At 43.8% G+C, this 11,905-nt stretch overlaps 1 protein-coding gene across 1 annotated transcript; it reads right to left on the bottom strand.

Annotated features, from left to right (window-relative positions):
- Positions 1–10,345: 10,345 nt before the first annotated feature.
- prmt6 (protein arginine methyltransferase 6) lies at positions 10,346–11,626 on the bottom strand. Its single transcript, XM_067251952.1, has one exon. The coding sequence runs from the start codon at positions 11,615–11,617 to the stop codon at positions 10,553–10,555; it is 1,065 nt and encodes a 354-aa protein (XP_067108053.1). The 5' UTR covers positions 11,618–11,626; the 3' UTR covers positions 10,346–10,552.
- Positions 11,627–11,905: the final 279 nt, after the last annotated feature.

Here is an 11,905-nt window from a genome sequence, read left to right on the forward strand (position 1 = left end):
GAGGAGCGAGGGGCGCGTGGCGTGCATTTTAAGCGAGGTCTGGGCTATTTGGGGCAGGTTTCTTCCTCTCCCATCGATCAAGGCTAACGCGGGGACACCTGAGATGCCGAGCGGGCAGGAAGTGAGAGATATTTCAGCTTAATACACGGCAACATATTGAATGTCGCCGCATGTTATGCATGGGATCTATAATCTAGAGTAGACACCATTGGATTAAACTGCTCGCTGGATTGATTTTTACAGAATGGTTACATAAAACCCAGGTCCAACATTAAAGCGAAATCCACAACGCCGATTGTTCAATTCCACTGTTAATTGTAAATACTGTTGTTTAACCGATAGGTATTATACAATGGGATGTTTTGCCCTGCGACACAAACAGCATCGAACACCCTCCGTATGACTGTGAAGTTGTTCGACCCCGCAGGTGAGCGGGAACCAGGTCTCTGACGGCGCTCTGGCGGAGGTTTATTTTGAGGATGTGCAATCTCACCAAGGAGGGCATTGTGGGGCTGCTTTTTCTATGTAAACCTATGAATGGTTCACAAGGGTCCGCATGACCTGGTTAAGAGCCATGGGCTCTTAACCAGCTCTTCACCCCCCCCCCCCCCCCCCCCCCAAGTCTGTCTCCATCCCATCCCCAGGGTCGGTGGAGCGTGGCGGAGTGTTGCAGAGTTAATGGTTGGATATGCAGACCCGGACGCCTAACGACCGAAGGAGATCCTGACAGATGGAGGAATGCCTTCTTCCATGGCCCCTGTTTTTCATCTGCCCCTCTCTTGGCCAGCCTCGTCGACGGCTCTTCGCCCTTCTTCCCTGTCGCCTGTTTTCCTCTCCTCTCTCACTCTCCTGTCGTTGAGTCCTCCGCCGCTCGCCAGACAAAGAGCAGGGTGTTTGTGCCTCGCGTGGGAGACGGAAGACTAACTCACAAGAACTCAGGGAAGAGAAGGGCCGAGAGAGAGAGAGAGAGAGAGAGAGAGAGAGAGAGACAGAGAGAAAGGGAAAGAGAAAAGGCTGGACGGGCATCAGACGAAACCTCTCTTCTTCTCGGATTGCTTTCCCAGAAATCCCTAATCTTCCCCGTTGAACAAGCTGCCAATTCGACAGTCTTCATAAATAAACATGTGAGGAATGAAGCACGCCCCTGCAAACACGACACCCGCCATGCTTACAGGACGGGAAACAGGCCACCCGCCACCCCGCCACCCTGCCTGGTCCCCAACACACGGTCCCCCACAACACCACCTAATCACCAACACCACCTTCTCACCAACACCACCTTCTCACCAACACCACCTAATCACCAACACCACCTTCTCACCAACACCACCTTCTCACCAACACCACCTTCTCACCAACACCACCTAATCACCAACACCACCTTCTCACCAACACCACCTTCTCACCAACACCACCTAATCAGCAACACCACCTAATCACCAACACCACCTTCTCACCAACACCACCTAATCACCAACACCACCTTCTCACCAACACCACCTAATCACCAACACCACCTAATCACCAACACCACCTAATCACCAACACCACCTTCTCACCAACACCACCTAATCACCAACACCACCTTCTCACCAACACCACCTAATCACCAACACCACCTAATCACCAACACCACCTAATCACCAACACCACCTAGTCATCAACACACGGTCCCCCCCAACACACAACACCCAATCCTCCACTGTCCTCAATACGTCATCACCTAACACACCAAATCAGCAGGCCCTGGATCTGTGCCAATCCAGACAGGACACACAGGTAGCTAATGGGTGTGTCAGTGACGGAGTGTGCCACCGGACGAGGGGACGGGGGGCAGAAAGGGACGGGGGGCGGGAGGGGGGGACGGGGGCGGGCCAAAGGAAATCAGAGCAAAGGTTCAGGTCTCAGCGTGAGAACACTGTTCTGACATGGCAGCTACCCCTCCCCCCTCCCCTCTTACTCGTCTCCTAGAGCGGGATTGGCTGTGCCTGACTGGTCCCTGTCCTCCCAAGGAAGGAAAAGTCCCCGAACACAGCTGCCAGGACACGCTTGACTCACCCCACGGCTGCACAATACACTCTCTCTCTCCTTCTCTCTCTCTCTCTCTCTCTCTCTCTCTCTCTCTCTCTCTCTCTCTCTCTCTCTCTCTCTCTCTGCTTCGCCCTCTCTCCTTCCTTCTCTCCTCTTGTTTTCTCTCGACTTTCTGTCTCTCTCTTTCCTTCACACTACACCCCCTCCTCCCCTTTCGTAAACTGTGGAAAGTGACACATATGTGTGAGGGACGGGCACTTTTGACAGGGTGACCCTTCCGCTGACACTGAGTAGCTTTGGCGTAGCTTTGGTGTTGGCTACTCCAGCGCAAAGTACTGAAGCACCCGGCCTCACCCAACAACATCCATACCACCAATGACCCTCTCTCTCTCTCTTCTGCTACTGGACACAATCTTCATTGTGACATAGGAACACCTTCTGCATTATTAAAGACACTTTTCCTAAAAGGCTACCACCATATTATTCAGCTTCCACAGTGACATGGCTGGCCTGGATTCTCAAAATGTCCACCCAGAGTCATTGCCCAACACCGTCAGTCGACAGTAGTGATACATTACTGTACACACACTGATATAACCCCAGATCCAGATGCACGTCTAGTCAACTAGCCTAACAAATCATCTCCAATCATGAATCATGTGATGACGCCAAGATGTGGTCTGTTAGTCGCGATTAGTCGTGGGCTAACTTAGTATGTTGATGTTATAATAAATTGAACAATATAATCCAATATGACTGACGTGATGAATCTACTGATTTAATATATGTTTTTCTTTATAAAAATACATGTTAACTAAGTCAGAGTTTCAATTATTTTTAAGGCCATGTTTCTATTAGATAATTTGTCAATGGCAACAGTAATTATAGAATCTATTGATACAAATTTACATTTATAATCATATAAATGCCATCTAGGCCTTGTTATATTAAAATCCAATAGGGTATCCACCACTGATGCACAAAAACAAAAAGCTTTAAAAATTAAAACAATTAAAATAAATAATATATACATTTAAAACACATGTACTGTACTGCTTAACAAGTTTATGAAAATTAAACCCCATTAATGTCCACTATAATTTTTTACAGAAAAAATTGGTTCAGATGTACTGTCCATGAGAAATACTATCAAAAAACCACATTAATTGTAATCAAATACTGTACGTAAATTTGTATTTTGTTTTGCATGGATCAATTCCACAAGGGGGCGCTTCATAAATCGCCCTACCAAAGGTGCACTCACTGGTGTCAAATTAAATAGGTTCTGATTAAATTAAAGGTCAGTAAAAAAAATATTTACGTCTCTTTCAGAGTGGTTAGTATTGTCCCATTAATCCAAATGTATCAGGTGAATAGCCTTGTTCACAACAAATGGTGCAGAATGTCTACAAAGTATATGTCTTTCCTCGGATATCTTTACACGCGTTTGAGCATTCTAATGTGGCAATTTTAATACGTTCGACAGCAAGACATTGGGTTCAATTACATTTAAAGCAGACAGGCGTGGCTTGTACGTTACCAAAGAAATTTATAACTTTTTGCAAACAATATTGTAGTCTACTTACATTTTGGGGGATTTCTTCAAATCAAGGAGCACAGTCCAGTCTTAGTAACTGTTAAGTTCAGAAATGACCACTGGAGCCCCTTTAAGATGCGCGTGTTAATCTTAATGTGATGAGTTCGGAGGAAAAAAAGTTGATGACCCAATAGTTAAAAGAAGCTGACTTAGCCCAACAATGCGATTGAACAGCACCCCAATACGCACGTCAATCTTTGTGGAATTGCTGTGCAACATATCTTTGGCTAGGGGACGAGATCGGAGGACATTTCTCCCACTATTGAACAAATGGCCGATCAGTGTCCGGAGTGCTCGGTCAGCACAACCATAGATAAAGGTGAGGATTTTGCCAAAATTTCCCGGAACATCATTCCCCCACCTGCCATCCCATTACTAAATCGCTTCAAGCTTTATAACGGTGTCCTCAGAAAAAGACCGTTGCAAAACTTTGAAAGGCGTATGTTCCTTGTCTTCAGAAATTGTCCATTTCAAATTGGGTATCATTCCTTAAACCCGACGCCAAAATATTTGACTCCTGTGGACGGGTGTGCTGTTCTCTCTGATAATCGCTCCCTCTCTTTCGGTATGAAGTCGTTACCGACACTCAAAGGGGACATGAATCACACCAATTAGCCTTGCTGTCGAGAATATCTTCCTCTGTTTCAGCGTCACGCATCCCTCGCGCTTTCTTTATAGCCTATACACAGTGCGAGGTAACTGCTCAGGCTGAGATGGCGGTTGAGATAACTCACTTTTTGAGACCATCTGATAACCCTCACTCTGCCAGAATATTCTTCCAGAGACCTGTGTTTTCCAACACGTCCTTCTTCGGGACCATTAAGCAACTCGGTAGGGACAAAATACCCACAACTTGGAAAATTGGGAGATCTCTGCACGAAACGTTCTTACTGTTGCCCCGTTGCACTGCCGAACACATACACTGAGCAGAGATGTGTGAGATAAGCAATCTCGCACAAATGCGCGCAAATAGTGATTGTATCCCGGGCTCTGCCACAGTACTTATGCGCTCCTCTGGGTCCTAAAGGTAGGCTTAGTAATCGAGTTTAATATTTAAGTTGTTTATCGTTTTTCTAGGATGTATCGTTTGTCTAAGAGTTTGGTTTATTACTGTAAGATAACTTAATGTTTTGGGATAGGTGTTTGTCTGACACTGTGCGCGTGGGGACTCAGGGATTGGCAATGTACAGTATGTGCCGCGCCGTCTTTTATGTGTTCACTTACATTTGAACGGTGCTTCACCTGCAATCTTGGATTGATGGATTGTTAAGTGAAAAGCCATTTAGTGTGACGTGTAAAAACTGGGGGTCAGCATACCGTCCACCCGTGTCACGCTCAACTGGGCTGTCATAATTAACACTAACTATTTACCCACAACGCGTACGTTAGGCGCGCACTCATTCGCTCCCTCCTCATTTATCTATTTCTCTCCCTTTCTCTACACACACGCACGCACAGCTGACGTCGAATTTAGCCCATGTTTTTACATTTCACCCACAACATCATAACGGTCTTTGCTCACAGTTTACCAAACACATGGGAAAGAGTCTCAACAACGGATTCATTTTGGGTACCCTAGCCCGAAGCAACCCTATGCAACATCATAAAGCCTTGGGGAAGGCCAATCTAACATATATGGTTCCGGACCCAAACTCACTGTCCGTTGGAAGAAAAATATAATAATGGAGAAGAGTAGTGAGTTAAAGTTCTAGTACAGATACTTTATAGGCTATAGGCTATGTTAGCTAGTAGATACGCATATTCTACTAATATATATATATATTATAATCTACTAGGTCAAGTAGGCCTATAGGCTATATGGTTCCAAACTTAATAATAGCAGTAATAAATAAATAAATAAATAGAGCCACGAGACGCATTAAAAGTGAATGCATTATCCCCTTGTCACTAAACAAAAAAGTTACTTGCTCTATTAAAATAACTGAGTTAAGTTAAAATCATCGGGAAACGTGAAGTAATGACACTGATTCATTATTTCCCACTGCAAGTCCTTTCTCGCGAGCACATTATCAAACTTTATCAGTTTACGGCAAATTAGTTATTTTCAGACTAATTAATAGTAGGCTACGTGATTATGCTGCATTGTGTTACTTGTTGATATGGAATAATATGATGATAACAAAAAAAAACCGAGAAACGCGTATTGGAACGGAAAACCATGTCCTCAGGTTATCTTGCTTGTACGTAATAACAAGTGTGCAACAACATCTGTTTGCACACTTGACAAAATATATGACAAAAACGAACATATAAATTGCAGATTTTTATGGTTTGTTGGTTAAGTGCATGTGTCTTCCTATATGTAGCATGTAGGCTTAACCTTTATATTAGGTCACTCACTATTGAGACATCAGGGGAGATCCGGTCATTTTGAATCCAAAGTCGACCATCAAAAGTTTGCTCGCATATCCTTCCAACAAATGAAAAAAAAGAGAGCTTTGGCTCACCTCTTTCACAGCTTTATTCCTTTTCTTTACGATGAACGAAGATGGACATTTAGCACACGCATACGTTTGGTTTGGAACATCATAGATACGGCGGAAATGATAGACTCACAGCGAGACGACCGCTTTCTCCGCGGCTCCATGGGAGTGTGGTGCGCGACCGCTCAGAATGCCACTTCAGATGGGCTACTCGGGCACCAAGAGAAACCAAGGAGCAATATGCACACGAGAATAGCCCATGTAAATTGTGGCAAATCGTTTTTAAAAATCCAACTTGGTTGTCCGTCAAAAGTCAGGAAACAATGCGTGTCGTAAAACAAGGTCAAAGCGATGCTGCTATTATGCCTGCTTCCAAATAGGAAGCACAGCTTTCACTGGACACTGATATATGTTGTGCGTTATCTAGTCCATCAATAGACGCCAATGCGAGCATATCTTGAGTGGTTGAAGTTGGTGTTATTGAATCTCACTGAAGTCTTACTTTTAGCCCAATTCACAATTCCTACGCAATAACAGGGGAAGATTGATATGATAAGCACATGACATTGCGTCTTATAATAATGTATTTATCTGTGCCTGCAAGGCTATTTGTTTCACGTTAATCGGCAAACACGGGATTTAGGCCTGTAGGAACAAGAGTCACTGGGAAAACTTCGTATAAAATTAAAGGACAACATATGATATATAACTATATTTTGTTTCTGTGTCTGTGTGTGTATTTTTTTTTATTAAGGAAATTACCAAAATTAAAGTAGACCTATGTTTACAATGACACGTAAAACTTGACGTTTCCTACAATTGTGCAAAATCGAGAGTGCTGGACAGCTGCCGCTGTTTCAGCACCTGGACAGCTCCTCTTTGCAGTAGGTCGCTTCTTCGGCTCTCCAGCCCAACTCCACTGACTCTACACTCTGTTGAAGAATGCTGTTATCACACCTGAAACGCACACGATATTCATGTTAGTAGGAGAGCCACAAAACTAGAACTCAACGCTTTCACGTTTTGGATGTCTACTCGAAAGAACACAATGTCTCGGGGAAAATGTATATTGTCATCCCAATATTCTGATTGCCAGATTTTTTGTGCCAAACATAGCTTTAAAACCTGACTGGATATGACAAAGTGGCCGTCAAAGTACAACAAAGTAAAACAAGGGATAACCTGGATGATAATAATAGCCGAACAATAATAATAACTACTGCGTTAATTATAGACTTCTGGGTCATAAAATGACTTGAAACAGTTCCGTAACACATTATGTATGGTAAACTTTGATTAAACATATTTTATTCCCACTAGCATATACATGCTTGCATATAACAACTTACATGTGAGTTATCTTCGTGACAATGACTAAGAGGAGAAAGAAGGGCTTATTATCACACAAATGATCACGTGTGTTGCCGGATAGGATTTGTTTTAAACGATCCACTGGACTCTTCTTCCTGTTATTAAAGCACTTCATCCGCAGCATCTGTGATCACAAACCGGTAGTGTTGTGCCCAATGTCATCAAATATTTCAAGAGGTTGGATAACTGGCACCTATTGACATTTCTGGGAATCACGTGACGTAAGCTCTATTATTTGTCATTCACTTGTGTGTGTCTGTGCATTTTCCCTTTTCCGGTTATGCTTTGTTGGCTTCGATAGTGATTAGAAAATGGTCTACAGCTGTTTTGTACATCCCCGTGTCAGGCACGGGACACAGCCAATTAGTTTTTTTTCTCTAAATATGCCTTTATCCGATAAACAGTCTACCTTGAGGCCGAGGTCTACTCTACACATGAAAGCATAATGCGCAGGCCAGTTAGCCCACAGGCCTCAAAATGACCAATTGTAGTAGCTACAACGTTTAAACGTTTATTGATTAGATGGCGAATATGAATGTTGCCATTCATAACCTCGATAAAATACCACAAGAGGTATACTTCACATATTTAGTTTACAATTAACTGCAGGTGCATTGAGTTGCAAAAGCATCAACATTAAATAGAGCACCAATAGACTGCAGTATTTCTCAACAACCTAAATACAATGAACTACCTGTCAATTCCCCTACCAGAATATGTTCATCTATAGTAAATGACCCCATTGCATTCAGTCTCACAAGTGTATAAAGTAGGCAGAACATCCAGTTGTTTGCGCCAGGTGTTTTGGTTTCTAAATGAGCACATTCCGCCAACATCAATCCTGTGCACATGCCTCCTACCTAGTCTGCCCTGCATTGTTCTAAACCCCACAACTCAACATCAAAATAGAAATACTAAATTAAGTGTGTGTGTGTGTGTTTATGTGTGTGTGTGTGTGTGTGTGGGGGGAGGGGGGTAATACCTGAGAATTACAACAGAGTATAATCCTGAAAGGGCATGATTGAAAAGGATTAGAGGGCAGGTCCAGCTGGGTGGAGTCACCATGCCACAGAAGGCCTGGTCTGTTCAAGGTGGATTGAGATTTCAAGTGTTCTGTTCCGATTTACATGACCCACGAGAGACTTAGAATTCACTGAGCAGGATTATGAACAGTGTCGTCTGCTGTGCTCAGAGGCCATCTCTCTTGGGTGGATTTGGAATGTGCCGTGGTTTGTAGATTCCGAACACGGCCACATGATATCCTTTATAGTTGTGTGTGTGGTGATCTTTCTCTAAGACCCCTATGGAGCATCAATGTACTTCCATGCCTCAAGTTTACAGCACAGCAAAATAAAATTTAAATGTAATAAAAAATAATAAAAAAAAAAAGAAAAGAAAATTAAGGTGTTTAAAAGTTACTGTAACTGCTTAACACAGAGGAGATGCATCTTGACATTCGATTATTTGACATTCAATTATTTTTCTTATGCTCGTCTGCAATGAGTCACCGGCAAGACAGCCCTTACCGTTTTGTTCTAAATATAGGCCCATTCAGTGCAAATGATAATGCGGACAAATAGTGTGGCTCCGCTCTGCAGATATCAGGACACAGCTTGGGGAATTGGCCTCCTAAATTAGGTTTGGTCAATAACATGTTTCCAATGTGTTCTCTCAAGAGAACCTGACAGAAATAGGGGTTACTGTAACTGGCTGGTGGGGGAAAGTGTTGCCATTGGCTCGTACACTGTAAATCATTCGTATGTATTTAAAGAGCCAATGGGAGCTGGTGGTTAGTTATGGTGCGGGGGGAAGTTCAGGCAGGTTTCAATATCAGTCTCCAATAATTGACGAACGGTCCAGCAGCTTTAGTAGCTTCCAATCAGACACACCCTTGGTCAGAGAGGGTCTGACTGGGCCAAGACGTCGGCACGCACGTTGGGGACGGATGCAAACACACAAACCCCCCGTCCACGGAGAGACGTATCAGTGCATCAGTACTCCTGTCACACATTCGAACTTCACCAGGAGCCCTGAACCAGTCAGATTAAGCACATCTATCGATCTTCCCCCCTCGATGGCTACGCCACATACAAGACAAATAATCCAATTTTGGAGTTTTAACACCGTTTCTATTGGATTTTCAAAAGGACTACAGGCCGGAAGAGGTTGCAGTTGGTTTAGCGTCAAGCATAGGAGAGAGGCTTAGCCACCTACAGTTTCATACTGAGCTCTCAGAAGCTCCCAGAAGCCTGCTCACACAGTCAGGCATTTATGGTCATTGTGTGTCCCACCGTCCATGTTCAGGTCAGTCAGCCCTTATGGTGAACAGAGTGCGTACGAGCCACAACCTTCTCCCAAAGGGTCCAATTCGACCGCGAGTCAACACGACTGCATAACGGACTGTGTGCCATTCTTTTCATCATGTGGTTCACATATGGCCCTATTGTGTATCCAAGCCAGCGCTCCGTACCCCTGAGCACGGGTACGCCATGCTGTTAACCCGCTGTATAAAACCCATCACACATGACAGTTGGGTTGTGAGTGGAAAGGTTAGATTTTCAAGCCATTCAATGAAAATTGAAATGTCAAAGCGTGCCTTTCTGTCCTGGCCTGACCTGTTGTCTGATGTCAATATCAAAAGTAAGAGCTGGTACATGAAAAGGCTGGGGCAAATACAATCTGATGTCCAAATACAACTCGTGGCCCACTCATTTGACAAACTATTATTCAGAAGTATGATTGGCGAGAGCAGGCTGAGGAAGGGACTGTTTTCTCATTGTCTCATTGTTGACTGAAGCAGAAATGTATTTCCATAGATAAGGGATGTAATCTTAGCATAACATATTGATACACTTGTATTGCTCTTTGTAACTCTTAAGGTCAAACAAGAGTGAAACAAATGAATGTTTTAGGCATTTATTCATCCTCAATTTAATATTGTTATATTAACACGACTTAAAGTTTCAAGCCTGGCCAGCATTAAAATGGATCTCTCTATAATAGATGTGTTTCATGGCCTTGAGCTATGCGTAAGTGTCACCAGAATGCAAGAAACTGACACCAAGTAGCCACCAGACACACAGGTGAGTCTCCGATGTTTTTTAAAAAGTTAGGTGGCAATAGGCAGCTGTTGGGGTTCCAAGTATCCATCTGGAATGGAGAAGGTTTTTGAGTGTTTTTTGTCCTGTCCTATTGTGTAGTCCACGTCGATGCATATATGTCTGGAGCTGTCTTCAGAAGGATACATGTTGACTTCTCCAACGACCAGAGTGTCCTGCATCACATCCACCGGTTCATCTAGGTACAGTACCGCCTGTTTCCAGTGGGTCTCCTGTTTGAACGGAGACGTGGAGAGGACCAGTGGTTTGTCCCCACACGGAAAGGTTACCGTGAACCACACGCAAAGGGCGTTCACAGCAGAAGAGCCAAAACATTCGCACTTGAACGGCCCCTTCACCGATTTCAGTTGTTCCACGGTCACGGAATACAGGTCCAGCTCCGCAAACTTAGAGGGATGGGACAACACGTCCTCGACTGTCACCAAGTTCACGGTGATGTCATTGTTCATTACGCATTTCCTTGCGAATTCAGACATGCAGGACATGTCAACGCCATACTGTTCCTTCACGGTGCACCAGAAATTCAAGCGGTCTTCCACAACCAAGTCATTGATAGGAGCGATGTAAAGTTCTGCCTTTGAAGGTAAAATGAGACCGCCGGGTTTCAGCCATTTGTCGCGGGCAAACAGAACAGAGTTAAGCATGGATTCGTGGAGTAGCGCGTAGCCCATCCACTCGCTCACTATCACGTCCACCTGCTCGGGCAAATCAATTGTCTCCAGAGTACCTTTAATGACTTCGATTCTGTCTTCCATCTGATTGTGTTTAATGATTTTCACAGCTTGATCAGCGATTGAACTAGCTTCAACCGCGTAAACTCTCTTGGCCCCGGCTTGTGCACAAAATATACTCAGGACACCGGTACCTGCTCCGACATCCAACACAACTTTGCCTTGAATCGAGCTGCTGTTTTCAAATATCCCTGTCCTGTACGTGTTAGTACGTGCATGATCTGCGATCATTTCCTCGTGAATCGTGACATCTGAATAACTGTCAAAGTACAGGTTATCCTGTACGTTTTTGTCTAATTTCCTTTTCTTTATTTGGTTGGACATTTTCCTTGTTCTCACACACAGCTTTTCTTCGTGTGTCACGTTGTATATCACTTCCTCATTTTGCCGACTGTTGCATGATGGTATATGAAGTTTAAACGGCTGCAGAATTCCTCTACATGGAGAGAGCTTTTTGTATGTGAAACTACAGTTCCCACAATCATCCAATCACGAACGTCAAATGACGGCGGACTGGCTTAATTATATGTGAAAATTAGTAAGTAACATTTTATTAAAAAAAAAAATATATATATAATTTGTTTAAAATACCAGTGTGTCCCTGAAGCAACA

This window comes from Osmerus mordax, chromosome 15, assembly GCF_038355195.1.
Source record: "Osmerus mordax isolate fOsmMor3 chromosome 15, fOsmMor3.pri, whole genome shotgun sequence".
NCBI lineage: Eukaryota > Metazoa > Chordata > Actinopteri > Osmeriformes > Osmeridae > Osmerus > Osmerus mordax.

Excerpts from the sequence above, each read along its gene's own strand:
- prmt6 (XM_067251952.1), bottom strand. The coding sequence starts at position 11,617 with ATGTCCAACCAAATAAAGAAAAGGAAATTAGACAAAAACGTACAGGAT.